The sequence below is a fragment of the Peromyscus maniculatus genome, chromosome 3 (assembly GCF_049852395.1).
Source record: "Peromyscus maniculatus bairdii isolate BWxNUB_F1_BW_parent chromosome 3, HU_Pman_BW_mat_3.1, whole genome shotgun sequence".
Lineage (NCBI taxonomy): Eukaryota > Metazoa > Chordata > Mammalia > Rodentia > Cricetidae > Peromyscus > Peromyscus maniculatus.
The window spans coordinates 144,551,561-144,569,016 of NC_134854.1; the positions used below are offsets into that span (position 1 = coordinate 144,551,561).

At 40.8% G+C, this 17,456-nt stretch overlaps 1 protein-coding gene across 4 annotated transcripts in view; it reads left to right on the forward strand.

The window, feature by feature from the left end:
* Positions 1-17,456, forward strand: part of LOC143272502 (murinoglobulin-1-like) — a 79,287-nt gene that overhangs the window by 33,610 nt on the left and 28,221 nt on the right. For 3 of the 4 annotated variants that reach the window (XR_013050137.1, XM_076567878.1, XM_076567879.1), the window contains exon 15: positions 4,020-4,169. The exons of the other annotated variant lie outside the window; for it this stretch is intronic. Coding sequence is in view for 2 of the 3 variants with exons in the window: in XM_076567878.1 (XP_076423993.1) it covers positions 4,020-4,169 (150 nt within the window). In the remaining variant the exon portion in view is untranslated. The remainder of the gene's footprint in view (positions 1-4,019; positions 4,170-17,456) is intronic. 4 annotated transcript variants of the gene reach the window in all.

A 17,456-nucleotide genomic window follows, 5' to 3' on the forward strand; every position in this document is an offset into this window, starting at 1 on the left:
TGCTTGAGCAAGAAACAGCAACACACTGAACAGGATAGAGTGCTTACATAGAGCTTCTTGGGAAGAGGGTGGAACTTTTCAGGATGGAGACTGGTGGGATTTCATGTCCAGAGATTGGGCTTTTTGCTCTGCAGGGTGGGGGCAGGGTCCAGCAGTTTGGGCAGTTAAAATATTCTGTGGGTTGAACCTGGCAGTTAGAGGTCCTCGGTGGAGGGGCCTGGCCACTTGTGTGGCTCAAGGGGCTTACATTCCCCCTTTTTTTGTTTATTATTGATAAACAATCAGGTCACAGTTAAGGGGGCAATGTTATTATTAGAGTACTTCCTGTTGAATCACGGTATTGAGGTTCTTTGGGCAGTCTTGATCTTCATCATCAGGATGTAACCGCGTGCTGCAGGTCTCTGGCTCCAAAGCACCCCTGTAACAGTAACTGGTTAAAAGTATGGTTAGTGCTGAAGAAATCTAGACAAAAAGTTTATAAGGCAGGGTGCAACTATCAGGATTAAGAAAAGAAGGAAAAGGGGTGAGAAGGGTAGCATCCAGCTTCATATTGGACTATCAGTGATCCACTGGCCAGAGGCATCAAGCTGTTTCTTACTTTTTGAAGTTCTGTCTGAAGTTGTTGGATCTCATCTTTTATAGGACTGCTAAGGGCAGCCTACATCTGGCCAACATCGACAGTGGTCTCTAGTTTGACCATAGAGAAAGAAGGAATAGGAGACAGGTGTATTAGAAGTTGATTTATGTGTCATAGGGATAAGTATCTCCTTTTGGCAACTTGCTGGTGAGCAGTCTCCAGACCCCACTGTACAAGTGGTCTGGTTGAACCATTAAGGATAGATTTAACAACAGCATAGAGGGGAAAGAAATCTGAAACACTTTCCATCATCCTAAGTCACTTTCTTATACCTTCAGAACTTTGATGTACATGCCTTAAATCACTTTCTTATACCTTCAGAACTTTGATGTACATGCCTTAAATCATTCTTATACCTCCAGAACTTTCATTTACATGACACCTTAAAACATTTTCTTACACTTTCAGAACTTTCATTTACATAACACTTTCTTAGACTTTTAAAACTTACTTAAGCTTTCGCATCCTCAGACAACACTTTCTTAGACCCTCCGAACTTAAGTTATCCTCAGTGCTTAAGATTTCACATTCTCAGACCTTTGTAACACTTGTATGCTCCTGTATGAGTACATGAAGGTGCAGCTTTAATACCTTATTAAACAAGCATGGTTTTTTAAATTCTATCATAAACCCTGCTTTTATGATTTTTGTTTTCAGGGCAGGAATTATCACACAAGAATAGAGAAAACATGCACAGGTGATAAGCCCCAGGGAAGGAGAGATGGATAGGGGAGCATAGGGGACGGACTCAGCCTTTGACAGCCTGACATAGAGTAATTTATTGACCCTATCAGGACGGGCTGTTGATTAGAAATGAGGGTCTCTAGGATGATAAGCATCCATCATATGTAAGAGCTATTCCCGGTAGGTGTAGGTAAGAAGAAATAGAGAAGAATGCAAGTTTCGATATAAGAGAATTTTGGATCATTTCTTTGTGCAGTGGCAGAAGTTGCTATCATTGAAAATTGAGAATGCTGGTTTTGGCCGTTTGAACTGTACTAAGGCTAGAGAGAAGCTTTAATAAAATTAGAGTCCGGGGAGGAAGAGGGGAATGGTCGCAAAGTGAACTGCACTTGAGGGAGTTTCCATCAGCTCCAAGTGGGAGCTGAGAGACAGGAGGGACTATGTCGCAGAGGCCCAGATGGGCTTAAAGGGGCTGTGGGGGCTTCCCAGGCAGCTCCTAGGGGGAGGCGGCCAGAAAACAGAGAGAGTTCCAGCAGCTGCCCACATGGTGAGGCCCTGGAGGGTGTACCAGGCTCCAGGAGCCAGTGAGAGGACATTTACCACGTAGGTGAGGAGAGATGGATGGTTAGAGCAGGTGGAGGAGGAAGCAGCTGAAGAATTTGGAACCGAATATGTTGGGTAGCAGAAGCCAGCAGAAACAAATGGTCTATACACATCTTAAGAGTCAAATCAGCAACTTGAGTCATTTTGAAATGTTAAGACATGGAAACTATAGGGTGAAGGGGAACTACTGCTGAGCTGATAAGTCAGAGATCCTGAACTGAGTGATAGGTTCCATTGGTTTTTATAACTGCAAGTATGGGAATATTAAAGGGAGAAGTGGGGAGCAGAAGATTCTTTCTTAGGACTTAAAAAAGGCTTTTTTCCAAAGCCCTGGGGCTTTGGAAAGAAAGTGGGTATTGAGCCTGGGTTATATATTTAGTGGGGTCTTGTAGTTGAATGATAAGGGCTGTGATTTTTGGCTATGGGGGGTTTTAGGTGTCCCATACCTAGGGATCTACCTGAGAGGTTGGAAGAGAAGAGGTGTGTCAGATCATGTGATTTGGAGGAGAAGGAGGAAGGGAATGGCTGGCCAGCTTGGGGTCAAGTGGATGGGGGAGCAAAAGAAATAGAGGCTCCCACTTTGGCTAGGAGGTCCTTTCCCAGCAAGAGAATGAGAAAGGTTGGCACCATTAGGAAGGAATGGGTAAGGGAAATACCCTTCAGGTGATGGGGTTTGGGGAGCCTGGTAAGGCTGTCTCCTTACTCCAACAACAGAAGAACAAGGAGAGGTGGGTCCCCAGAATTTCAACAGGACCAAAGAAATGGGCCCAGTGTCCAAAAGGAAGGAGATGAATCTCCTGGATACTATGATAACTACCTGAGGCTCCCTGTCAGAGATGGCGGTAGTCAGGCCAAGGGAGCCTGGGCCCACTCAGTCATTCATGGCCAGACCAAGGAGGTCAGATAAAGGGCAATCTGGGCTTGATGTCCCCATGCCTCAAGGGACATGGAGGCAATCAACACCCCAATGCCCTCCTTGATGGCACCTTGGACATGGGCTGGGTGGTTTATGAGGGTTCAGACAGGCCCAGGCCCAGTGACCCTCCTGACTACTTTTGAAACAAGGACACAGAGGTTCTCTAGCTTTAGGAGACCAGGGAGCCTGGGCTTTTGCTTCAGCCAGCTGAGAGGCCTTAGCCATCATCAGGTATTTTTGTTTTGGGCTTTTTCATCTCTCTCATGGTGCAACTTGAAGGCCATGGTGAAGACTTCTGCCTGTGGAGTCAGGGATCCGCACCCTAGACATTTGAGTTTGACACTAATATCAGTGAAATTCTGGAAGAAGTAGGTCATAAGGAGTTACTTCCTATCTGGGGTCTCAGCAGCCAACCAAACAGGATTGGGAGCTTATGTAGAGCTTCTTGGGAAGGGGGTGGAACTTTTCAGGGTTGAACTTTCCAGGGTGAACATTGGTGGGATTTCATGTCCAGAGATTGGGCTTTTTGCTCTGCAGGGTGGGGGCAGGATCCAGCAGTTAGGGCAGTTAGAGGATTCTGTGAGTGGAACCTGGCAGTTAGAAGTGCTGGGGGGAGGGGCCTGGCCACTCCTGTGGCCCAGGGGCTTACAACAACACTGTTAAATGTGTGCTGAATCATAGATCCCAGCACTCATGTAAAAAGCCAGGCATGACTGGTGGCTTCTACAACCCCACTGCTGTGGAGGCCAGAGGCAGGAGAATTGCTGGAACTTTCCACCGGCCAGTTTAGCTCCAACTCCATGAGAGACAGTCTCAAGTCTATAAGATAGAGAGTGAGAGCAGGACACACACATCCTCCTCTGGCCTCTGTTGGATACATGGCTATATGCACCAGCACACACGTGTGCATTACACCACACTCACATACCAAAAATGAGCTATTAACAAGAATTTCAGGGAGCTGAAATAGTTGTTTGTTGCTTCAGAGTTTGACTGACACATCTCCTGTCTTCCTAACATCAATCCCAGTGGTGAAAAGAAAGCAAAGAGCCTTGGCTGAGTTCTGACAGTCATAATCTGGCAAACAGATGTGCATGCAAAGTTACAGGGTGATTCACATGGCAGGTTTCTTGGCTGCAAGAGCAGGAAGCTGGCTAAGCTTGATTCCCCTTCCCACAGGTGGACCTGACCTTCACCCCAGCCCAAAGTCTTCCCGCCTCACAGGCCCATCTGCGTGTTACAGCTTCTCCTCAGTCCCTCTGTGGCTTAAGGGCTGTGGACCAAAGCGTGCTGCTCCTGAGGCCTGAAGCTGAGCTCTCCCCTTCCTGGGTGAGTCCCCATCATCCTCTATCCAAGAAAGGCCAGTGGTGAGCCTCTGAGATGATGGTTCTAATAAAGTAGTGGTCATTCAGACGCTAGGACGCTGTAACATAAAAATGCTGCATTTAATGCTAAGGGCATCGCTGAAGGGAGCTCTTCATTATAAAATCTCAAAGAATAGCTCTGAAAACTTCAGCCAATTTTGGTGATATACTGTGTACCCCAATAAAGGTTGCCTGGGGATCAGAGGACAGAGCCAGGCACGAAATTAGACATAGAGGTCAGGCAGTGGTGGAACACACCTATCACTCAGGAGGCAGAGATCAATCTGGATCTCTGTGAGTTCAAGTCCACACTGGGCTACATGAGAGAAACAGAACCAGGCAGTGGTAACACACACCTTTAATCCCAGGAAGTAATGAGGCTGGATACAGAAAGGTATATAAGGCATGATGAAAGAGGAACTCTCTTTTTTATAGGCTAAGGATTTCATAGAGGTAGATCTTGTGTCTGGCTTGCTCTGCTTCTCTGATCTTTCAGCTTTCACTCTAATATCTGGCTCTAGGTTTTCTATTAATAAGACTTTAAGCAATTCCTGTTACAGCCAATAAACTCAAGACAAAGCCTGAGTCAAGCACTCAGTGAGTTGTAAAGCTTGTGTGTGACCCAGGCATTCTGGGTTCTTATGGCGCCTCTCCTACCCCAGGAGTGGCTTGTCCCCTAACACGTTCATGATGGAGCTTTTCAGAGAGATGCTGTCTGGGGGAGCCAAATGAAACAGTTTATACAAATGGAATCTTGTACATCTCAAGAGTTCCCCAAATAAGAAGACAGAATGCATTAAAATTTAAAGGCAGAGTACAAGGAGGTTCTCAACTTGTTTTGAAAATTCTTGGAAAGCACAACTGAAACCATAAAGTATTTACTGGAGTCTCAAATTAACGAGAGCAAAACTCTTCTTCATACTGAATTAAGAATGGGGTTTATTAAGAAAAATTACATGATCACTGTAATAGTTTTTAAAAATTATTACCACTGGCTATTAGCATATTTTTAAATGTATGTAAGGTGTTTATGCAAATTTAAAAACAATAATCTTTAGTCTGCATAATGCTGGGATGCTGTGGGATGTTCTGTACCTTAAATGTGTTGCTCTGATTGGTTAATAAATAAAACACTGATTGGCCAGTAGCCAGGCAAGAAGTATAGGTGGGACAAGGAGAGAGGAGAATTCTGGGAAGTGGAAGGCTGAGTCAGAGAGATGCTGCCAGCCACCACCACGGAAAGCAAGATATAAGGTACCAGTAAGCCACGAGCCATGTGGCAACTTACAGATTAATAGAAATGGGTTAATTTAAGATATAAGAACTAGATAACAAGAAGCCTGCCACGGCCATACAGTTTGTAAGCAATATAAGTCTCTGTGTGTTTACTTGGTTGGGTCTGAGTGGCTGTGGGACTGGTGTATGGGAGAGATTTGTCCTGACCGTGAGCCAGGCAGGACCAGGAAAACTCTAACAACACTAGGAACTTACCAGTCTTTAACTAATGCATAAGTTAAACCAGCATTTAATTTGGCTTTAATGATGAAAGTTTATGATGCACATGCAGAAAATGATTAGGAAAGTATATGATTAAAATGTTTTTCTTTTAGATTTTGATTTCCCCAATCCATTAAATAAGAGATTTCTTGAGCAATTGTTTTAGCTGACAAATACAGACAATTAGTTAACAAACAAACAAACGCATGTACTGCCCAATGATCATAACAAAAAACATGAACAGAGTTTCCTTCCTCCCACCACCCTGCCCTATCCATGCTTTGGCTGCTTGTACATTCAATGATCACAGCTATTTCTTTACTGTTTTACTCCACATTCTCTATTAGTCTTTGAAAGTATTGGCCTTTCTTCATTTTTAACATCATCTGTTCATTCTTTTTATTATAAAGCAGCATATTAAAGCTGATTATTCAGACCCTTCTGGTCTTCACCTTGCCTACAAATCTATATGATTACTGTGTAAAATCCTTAAACAGTATTTATTTCTATAACCAACACATGTGGTTCATTATTAAGTCAGATAGTGAGCTGTGGTCATAGTTCCTCTCATTTGTGTTCCTTTGTCCTGACATTTAATTGTTCTTTCTTATATTTACTTCCAGGCCATCATCCTCCTCACTTGACTTCAGTACTCTAGCATCTGTGGCAGTGCTCAGTTCTGCTGTTGTCCCCAGTGGAGCCCTCTGTCATTGTTTGTTTTTGCTCTTTTGGAGGGCTCACCACCCAGCTCCCAAATAAAGCACACATGGAGGATTATTCTTAAATGTAAATGCCTGGCCTTAGCTTGGCTTGTTTCTTGCCAGCTTTCCTTAAATTACCCTGACTTTCTTTAGCCTTGGGGCCTTTATCTTTCTCTATTCCTGTATACCTTTGCTTTCCTTTTTACTCTGTGGCTGGTTATGTAACTGTGTGGCTACCTCTGAAGTCCTCCTCCTTCCTTCCTCATTCTTTTCTCTTAGATCTCTCCTCTCCCAGATTTCTCCTTCTATTAATTCTTTCTGCCTGCCAGTCCTGCCTATCCTTTCTCCTGTCTCGCTATTGACCCTTCACATCTTTATCAGACCATCAGGTGTTTTAGACAGGTACAGTATCACAGCTTCAAAGAGTTAAATAAATGCAACATAAACAATAGTAGCATACCTTAATGTTGTGGATATATTCTATATGCTGTGAATGTGTTGCTCTGATTGGTTGATAAATAAAATGCTGATTGGCCAGTAGCCAGGCAGGAAATAGAGGTAGGACAAGGAGACAGAAGAATTCTGGCAAGTGGAAGGCTGAGTCAGGATATGCTGCCAGCCTCCACAATGAGAACAAAGATGTAAAAGATACTGGTAAGCCACGAGCCATGTGGCAAGATACAGATTTATACAAATGGGTTAATTCAAGATATTAGAACTAGATAACAAGAAGCCTCTCACAGCCATACAATTTATAAGTAATATGTGTGTTTATTTGGGTATCAGTGGCTGCGACCCGGGTAGGACTGGTGATAACTCCAGCTACACCTTAAAATGATATTCTCCAACATTTCCCCCCTTTTTTTCTAAACAACAGTGAAAGGTTTTAAGTTTAACACATTAAGGCTGCATACAATAAGAACAATTATCAAGTAAAGATTACATTCACAATGTACTGAATTCCAATTCATTTGTTTCTGGTATATTTAAAGAAAATACTCCATAATCTATCGTATCTTAGTAAATCCAAAATTTTATACCTAATTTACTTTCTATCATAGCTAAGGAAAACTGCAACTCTAACTATCTAGTCTTCAACTCCATTAAAGGCCCCAGAAGGATATAACATTATTTAAGTAAACAAAAAGTGCAGAGCAAACATCTTCCAAAACTCTAGCAATGACAGAGACAACTAACTGCCTGGACAGTCACCCCAAGTTCCTTGTGCAACATTGGGGCATCCATCTTCAGCATACAGGCCTAGAGTATCAGGAAGATTTCTCAGTGAAGCAGGAAATTTGAAGGACTATCATGCCTTGTATTGGCAAAGTTCATCAGTTGCTTTTCTCTGTGTCCTGCAGAATATTTGACAGACTCTTCTATGAAGCAGGAACTTTGAAGGACTGTCCTGCCTTGTATTGGCAAAGTTCAATAGTCTTTTTCCTGTGTGTCCTGCATGTCCAGTCTGCACAGCACATTGTCAGCAAAGGCAAGAGCAGTTTCTTTGCCCAGTGACTAACTTTGCTACAACAAAAGCAAACTCCATAAGGAATTTCTTCAATGCCCATCATCTCTGAAGTAAATTGGTGCTGCCAGGACCAGATATGTCTCATTGTCATGAAAAGCCATAAGTTAACAAAACATTTTAAATGCCATGTTCTGTAGGTCTTTGAAAGTTTTGAAGACCATCTATCTATCAAAAATATATCTTGAGCCGGGCAGTGGTGGTGCACGCCTTTAATCCCAGCACTCGGGAGGCAGAGGCAGGCGGATCTCTGTGAGTTCGAGGCCAGCCTGGGCTACCAAGTGAGTTCCAGGAAAGGTGCAAAGCTACACAGAGAAACCCTGTCTTGAAAAAACCAATATATATATTATCTGGAAAGCATACCTAATATATCCACAATTTTGATTGTTGTAAGTGACTAAAAACTAACCTATGTTTCCTCATTACCCTATATAGTTTATAATAATAGCTTTCAAAAACTAGAACTTCACCCTACATTTCCAAATGAACTGCATAGGCACAATACCTCAAACAAAAATAGAAACATGCATACGATATGTTGTAACAAAAATAACTTTAAATTTTTATCAATACACAAAAATCCCTGAAACAAGGACTGGAACATACATACAATGTGTTGCAACAAAAATTACTTTAAATTTGTGTCAATATACAAAAGTCCATATCATACAAAATATTTGAGATTAATAGTTGCTTTTTAGTTTAAAGTAGATTCAATAATTCACCTATTATCATTCCTATATTCCCCTAAATATAACAAACATCCATGACCCACCAAATAACCAAAAGCATCCCACACCCCAACTCTTGGGAATGCAGACTTTGATTTCTCTAAATTGCTTCCTGTTTTCTGTGAGCAAAGTAGCTTTAGGGTCCCAGAGAGAAAATTTGAGATAATGACCAAGTCCTGGGAAGGCCAGCTATAATCTTTGTTGATAGCTACCACCTGTCAAGTTTTAGGAGGTCTCCCCTTGATCAAAACTGATCCACATTATTCCTGAAGGAATCCACAACCTCTTGTCTTCTGTGGAACAAAACTCAAAAGCATTTTTGATTTCCATTTAACAAGTATATCTGTTGACTTCTTTTTTGAAGTAAAGTTATTCATAAAGTATTTAGGTTAGCTTGATTTAGCAGTTTAGTTCACAGACCCATGTCTCCTAGAAGCTGTCTTTTGATGCTCAACAATCAAAACATTCAAAATTAACATGATAATATACAGGATCCAAACTCCCTGTGTATTTCTCATCTCTACATGGCTTATTCTTATATATATTACTTTATTTCTTTAAAGACTTTATTTTTAAACTATTCATTTCTTCTATGACTATAACCTTTTTCTTTTCTTAAGCCTCTGCACGTTGTTAAACACACTGTAACCTCTTTAGAGGTTCTTCATTTGGACTTCTTTCATTGCGTATCTTTTAGCCTTTTTGACCACATAAACAAACTTTAAACTGCTAAGCAGGGTGGACCTATGCCCACAGCTTTGGCAGCTGACTCTACCCACTTCTTGGGTTGTGAAAATCAAGCCTAAAGCTCACAGCCAGGTTGGAGGTTTGTCTGACTGGGAACTGCAATCAACCTTCCTGTGTTCTAGAATGCCGATGCTTACTTTATGGCAGGCATTTTTACTTAGTTTTTTGTTCCTACTTGACTGGCAGAAACTGTCCAGCTGAAACCCTTAAAGAAGCTGTATCTCTCTTTTTTTTTTTTTCTTTTCAGTTTTCTCAGGCCCTACGGACATTCAGGACCCACATTAGGTGCCAAAATGTTGTGTTTTTTTCTTTTTGCTCTTTTAGGGAGCCTACCACCCACCTCCCAAATAAATAACACATGGAGGCCTATTTTTAATTATAAATTCCTGGCCTTAGCTTGACTTGTTTGCTGGGGGATGTCTTTCTGTATGCTGTGAATATATGTTGTTCCCATTGGTTAATAAATAAGCTGTTTTGGCCTATGGCAAGGCAGCTTAGAGGCAGGCAGGAAAGGAGAGAGATGGGAAAGAGAAAGGCAGAGACTAAGGAGATGTCAGGTACTGCCAGAAGAAGCAAGATATAAAAGTACCAGTAAACCATGAAGCACACGTGGCAATGCGTAGATTAATAGAAATGAGTTAATCTAAGATGTAAGAGCTAGTTACCAATAGGCCCGCCATAAGCTATGCCATTTATGATTAATGTAAGCCTCTGTATGTTTATTTGTGTCTGAGCGGCTGCAGGAAAACTTCCAGCTACATTTGGCTGCCCAATGTTCAACTTTCCAGCTAAAACTTGAAAGAACTTACAAAGAAACTCTAAAATTGAGCTAAGAACAGCTTTCTACTTCAGGTCTTATGAGGGCTGAGATATAGAGACACCAAGGTACAGAGATGTCCTGGCGTTCTGACTTAAGCTCCAGTATGGTGGGTTCACGGCACGTGGGCTTGAGTGCAGCATGGCAGATTCCTGCCATGGTACACAGAGGTTTCTCCAAGCTGTCCACTGCATAGTGGATTTAGCTTTTCCTAGTATAAGAAGAAGAAAAAAAAGAGGTTCCTGGGCTGCTTCTTGGAAACATAGACACACTGCTTCCCAGAGTTGGTGGTAGGCATACTTCCACCATGTTAGGAAGCTGAGGTGGGCCAAAGCTGCCGTATCAATTTTAGGCATGCTTTATAGGTTCACAATAAGACAGATTCAGATGAAATAAAATTCTAAACTGTTTACAGTGTGTGTAAAAATGTACATAGGCTTGAAAGAGAAAAAGGAATATATACAGTATATATATAAAGTATATATACACTATATTCACTATGTATAAAGAAATAGCTTTAAAAAATAAAGTCTTTAAAGACACAGTAAAAGTAATATAAAAATAAGCCATGTAAAGATGGAAATCACACACACACACAGAGTCTAGAGTATATTGTCTTTGGGATTTTTACATATTTAATTGTAAAGGCTGATAAGTTAAACCAATATGTATAGTTTAAAGGTATCTTGACTTCAAATGTTATATCTAAAGATACATTGCTTTGGAAAGGAGGTTCTGCTTTTGTGTCTACAGAAGATGAGAACCTATAGATTGCTTCCAAGCTAATATGATTTGATAGCCAAGACCCCCTGAGAGGTCTCCAGATGATCCAACATCCAAAATTAGCTTCAAGGCAACTGGCTCAGACAATGCAGCATCATAGACTACTCCAGTCAGGACTTGACCATAATTTTTAATTTTCTCAGGGTCCCCATAAGATTGCCAGCACCCACAACCAGCAGGAAGTAGTATGAGAAACTATACCCACATTCCCAAAAAATGATTTATGGATGTTTGTCTTTGTTTAGGGGTTGGTTACAAATTGTTATGGGTCATAGTCAATCTCTTTCTAAAAGAAAAAAGGAGGATATGATATAGATATGATAAAATAAAAGGGTAGATTATTGAATCTACTTTTAAAGAGCAACAACTTGTTTGAAATGTTTTACACTGCTATAGACTTCAGTTTATTACAAATTCAAAGTTAATTTTGTTATACTGTAAATATATTACTTTTGTTTAAGGTATTATGTTTGTACAGCTCATTTGAATTTGTAATATATAATTAAGAAACACAGATTAATAGTCATCTGTGATAATCAAACTTCTAGTCATGTTAGTTAAGTTTTCTAGGTATACATAGATATATTTCAACTAGGTAGAAAATCTTCAGACACTTCAAAGACCTACAGAATTTGGCATGTAAAATGTTTTAAAAACTTAGACTTTCCTAGACAGTGAGACACGTCTGCTCCTGGCAGCACTGATTTACTTCAAAGAAGAAGATGGACATGGAACACACTCCACATGGAATTTATCTCCTTCTTGGCAGAACTAGCCATTTGGGCAAGAAACTGTTCTTTTCTGGACTGATTGGCAGAATGTTGTATAAACTAGACATGCAGGACCCATAGGAAAATGACCACTGAATTCTGCCAAAACAAGGTGAGATAGTCCTTCAGGTTCCTGCTTTGCAGAGGAGACTGCCAGACATTCTACAGGACACAGGGAAAATCAACTAAAAAACTATTGACTGAACTAAACTTTTTTTAGAAAAGGCCTATTGGCTGAAGATGGATGCCTCAACATTACAGAGAAACTTTGGATGACTATCCAGGCAGGCAGCTGTCTCTGTCATTCTAGATTTTTGGAAGCTGCTTACAATGCTCTTCCTGTTTACTTAAGTAATATTATATCCTTTTGGGGTCTTTGAAGTAGTTGAAGACAAGATAGTTATAAGTATAGTTTTTCTTAGTCACTATAGCAGATAAATTAGATATTAAACTTTAGACTCACAAATATAGGATAAATGGAATATTTTCTTTAATTTTGCCAAATACAAATAGACTAGATATTGTAAGTAATTCTCACTTGATAACTGTTTTATTATATGTGGTTTTACTAAGTTAAAGTTAAAACCTTCCTTTTTGATTAGACAGAAAAGGGGAAGTGCTGGGGCATGTCTTTCTGTATGCTGTTAATATATGTTGTTCCCATTGGTTAACAAATAAGCTGCTTTGGCCTATGGCAAACCAGCTTAGAGGCAGGCAGGAAAGGAGAGAGACAGGAAAGAAAAAGGCAGAGGCCAGGAGACGCCAGCCACCACGAGGAAAAGCAAGATGTAAAAGTACTAGTAAACCATGAAGCACACGTGGCAATGCATAGATTAATAGAAATGGGTTGGGCTGGAGAGATGGCTCAGCAGTTAAGAGCACTGGCTGTTCTTCCAGAGGACCTGAGTTCAATTCCCAGCACCCACATGGCAGCTCACAACTGTCTGTAACTCCAGTTCCAGGGGATCTGATACACCCATACAGACATACGTGCTGGCAAAACACCAATGCACATAAAATAAAATAAATTAATTAAAAAAATAGAAATGGGTTAATTTAAAATATAAAAGCTAGCTATCAAGAGATCTGCCATACACCATACAGTTTGTAAATAATATAAACCTCTGTGTGTTTACTTGGGTCTGAATGGTTGCAAGACTGGGCAGGACACAGAAAAACTTCCAGATACACCTGTTTCTTACCAGCTTTTCTTAAATTATCCCTTCTATCTTTGGCCTCAGGGCTTTCCTCTTTCTCTATTCCTGTATACTTTTCTTTCCTTCTTACTCTGTGGCTGGCTGGGTAGCTGTGTGGCTGCCCCTGAAGTCCTCCTCCTTCCTCTCTCATTCCTTGCTTTTATATTTCTCTTCTCCCATATTTCTCCTTCTTTTAATCCTTTCTGCCTGCCACCCCCCACCTATTCCTTCTCCTGCCTTGCTATCAGCCATTCAGGTCTTTATTAGACCATCAGGTGTTTTAGACTGGCACAGGACCACAGCTTCACAGAGTTAAACCAATGAAAGATAAACTGAAGTGACACACCTTAAAATAATATTCCCCAACAGCTCTCATCCTGACTGACTTCTTCAACCCAGCTGTTCACCCATGTTTGGGGGAGTCCCTTCAAAATTCCCCATGTTTGGTTCACTGTTTTCTGACTTCTCATGATTTTCAGGTTGCTGCCTCCCTTGGGGCATTAAGCATGTGGTTGTCCTGTTCTGAGAAAGAGGGAATCAGGGACAAAATCCTTTTGCAGCTATAAGTATAAATCCTTTGGCAATATTTAATACTTTGAAACGGGATGAAACATCAGCTAAGAAACCATGTTCCTTCAGAACACTGGAGAAATTGAATGTACAGATTTATACCTTCCGAAGTTAATGCTCAGATGCTCGATGCCGTTTATTCTGCATCTCTCCATTTGTCCAGATTTTCTCTCTAGAATTTTGTAAGATCATTTATATTTGATAACTAGAATATTCATAAACATGTGAGGACATGGGCAGCCGTGGTTTCTTACTGTGTCCTGGTGAGCCTGTGGATCATTTCTGACATTATTGTTTTAAATAAAAGAGATAAAATATGTAAGAATACTAGAAGGAATAATTGTAAAACATATGCCCTGTATAAAATAACACTACAAATAAGCTACAATATCAACACAGATCATCATAGAGCAAGCTAAAACCAGAAAGGGCTGAAGCAGAGATCGCATAAACACTCTTATGTTTACTATGGGTTATCTTAACTCACATCCTTCCACACACTGGTTGTCAACCAAGTATAGATAGGAAACAGTGGAGCCCACCTCCAGCCAAGGCCTCTGGAATGAGAAAATATGAGTTCCCTGTTCAAAAGCTGAAGGTAACTGAGTACCAATTGTGCAAAGGTTGCCCTGTTCTGCCATGTGGATCAAGTGGGCCATTTTAAAATATCCACTCAAATCCTGACAAATAATGATGCAGACAGCATTTCAGGCTACCCGAATAAAACAAATATAATGTGAAAACATCTCTGTTATTGCATCAGGTCAAAAGTCATAATCTTGCTAATAGATAGGTATGCATGTGGCCGCTTATTGATTCATAAGTCAGGCAATGTTAAATTTCTGTTAAATGCCTAAGAAAATAAGAACAGAAATTTTCCTACCCAAATATCCAGACTTCTAAATTTTCAGTCTCTTGAGATCATGGGCATCCCAAGTTAAAAACCTTAATGGACAGATTAATTTGCTTCTTTTCTAAGATTTTTTTCAATTCTTATCTATTTCTATCTCAGTCTGTTGCTCTTGTTAGGCAGATGGTGAGTCTCTTGAGGAAATTGTCTAAGGTTGTGTTTCTTTTACCCCAATGGCCCCTGGGATTTCTATTTTCTGACATATTTTGAAATATTTTGTTGCAAATTAGCTTTATGTCCAAGCCTATTTTTTTCCTGCTCTAGATGTGAAACAGTCTTGAGTTTGCTGCATGGATGCAATGTGCCCTACCTCCATGAGAATTTTATAGTTTTTGTTTATTTCTTCCTTTCTTTGTACTTTGGAGGTTTTTGTTTTATTATCTGGTTTCTAATTACTATTATTTCCTCAACGCTCCTCTCTTTGCTCACATTAGTTTCTGTCATTAACACTGGAAATCTGTAGAAGAATTACAAGTCGATTCATTGGGAACTGAAGCTGGCCCTGTGGTCTGAGCTTGGGTGATGCTATCTGTCACATGACTGGCTGTATGTTCTTTCACCAAAGGCAAAAGTCAGTTTGTGAGCTTTGTTCCCCAGAGTCACCACCCATCCCAAGAACAAGTTCATGTCTCAGAGTCACAGGTTCAGAGCATCCTGGGTTGACGAGACTTTGTTTCCTGTCTTCCTCACACACATTCCCCTAGCCTTGCCTTCTGTGAACTCCTGACCTTCCGCTCCCAGGCTGGGTCAAGCGCAGTCTGGCAAACTTGCTTGAACATCATCAGCTTCTCTGTAGCTGGAGAGTTTCTTTGCAGCTCCCGCCAAGCCCCGCCAGTCCTGGAGCCCACTTATAAAATAAACACACTGACTCTTATATTATTTAAACTGCTCGGCCATTAGCTCAGGCCTACCATTGTCTAGCTCTTACTCTTATACTAAGCCCAATTTTGTTAATCTATATGTCGCCACGTGTTCCATGGCTTTACCTGTTGCCTCTACATGATGTTCCCTGGACAGCAGCTGGTGTCTCTCCCCTCTGCCTTACTATAAGTTTGATTATCATAGAAGACTAATTATTAATCTATATTTCTTAATTATCCATTACAATCTAAATGAGTTACATAAACATAATATATCAAATGAAAATAGAAATATATATACAGTACAACAAAATTAAGTTTAAACTTGTATCAATAGACTAAAATCCATAGCAATGTAAAACATTTTAAACAAATTGCTCTTTAAAAGTAGATTCAATAATCTACCCCTCTATCTTGTCATTATCTATACTGTCCCCTTTTGTATTTATAATCAACCTGTTTTAAATAAAAATATTGGTTTTTCTCTGTCCCACACCAGAGGGCTCTTCTGATATGGCATAAAAGAATTTTTTAACCTTTTTATTTTTTAAGCAATATGTTTGGGTTTAGAGAAAGAGTGAGCCAATTCCATCTCCAAAGCCAGCTTGGTATATTCAGGTATTTGGGCATAGCTTCTCTTACTACTTCCTCCTGGAGGGGGGCACTGTATCTTATGGGGACACAAAGAAAATTTTAGGATTATGTAGTAGTCCGTGAGGGTGTATCGTCTGAGCCAGTTGCCTTGAAACCACTCTGGATGTTGGACCATCTGGGCCATGGTGTCATCAGAGACCTTTCAGGGGGTCTTGGCTGGTCAAACCTGATGTATCTTAATCTGGAGCAAATCCATAGCCTCTGGTTTTGTGTGGAAACAAAAGCAGAACCTCCTTTCCAAAGCAACATATCCTTAAATCCAAATTTTGAAGTCAAGGTATCTTTAAAATATACATATTGGTTTAACTCATCTGCCTTTAAAATCAAATGTCTCTCTGCAGTTAAAAATTCCAAAGACAACATAATCCAGATTCTCTGTGTGATATCCATCTTTACATGGTTTATTTTTTATATTAATTTTACTGTCTCTTTAAAGTCTTTATTGTAGCGGTAACGCCCGCGTTACCGATAACCGTTCACCATGTCCGAGCGAAGGGCTGCGGATTAAAAAATAGAGACAAGAGACAGCGAGTCATTCGTACGATTGGATGTCGAATGCCGTTTATTGAAAGAGGGGAGAAACCTTAAATACGTACAGGCTTACAGCACAAATGGAGGAACCCCCGGAGGGCAGAAGTTCACTGTCAATGGTCTACATTCCAGACCCAATGTTTCTATATTCTTGCATCTAAGTAGTTAACGCCCAAAATACAGGATACACAACAAGGAACTTCCCTTAAGCATTCAGAAGGGTGGATACCGGCAGGGAATCCGAATAGGGAGGACACAAGGAACTTCCCTTAAGCATTCAGAAGGGTGGATACCGACAGGGAATCCGAATAGGGAGGACATCTGATCAAGGTCAAGCAAGCAAAGCCACAGCCACTCCCAGTCGGGGGCCAGGGCCCATGGCGCCCACAGTTCCCCCCTTTTTATTAAATGAGCTTCTGACTTAGGTTGCGTGGGACCAGCAGACCACCTTACCCGTCATAGAGACACTTGCCCAGGCCACACAAATGCTCTGTCTTAGGTTGGTGGCAGCCGCCCAAGCATTACCCGTCTCTGAATACTCATTATCATACAGACTCAACCATGTGAGATGTAGAGTGACTGCTGCCAAAGATCTCAAAGTGGCACTGGGCTTGCAATCTGTGCGACACAGAAAAGACCAACAGAAGTCCGAACCCACCCATAGCCAGGAGGCTAAAGGCAATTGAACCATTCCCTTCTTAAATGAGCCTTACTGTAAATAGGAGTCCTTGTAAGGTGGTATCCCATAAGCAAATGGAACTTGAGTTTTAATAATTTTTTTACAACTTACAAAGCCAATTATAATGTATAAAAGTGGAATTAAATTTGTCATGCCCAATAAGAAGAAAGATTAACTAACTGTGGTAGCTACTTTTGCTGCCAGGGTCTCCATTGTGCTAGCTGTAGTAACCAATTATGAAATAGCAATCCCAGAAACAATAGCAGCAGTGACCACCACTG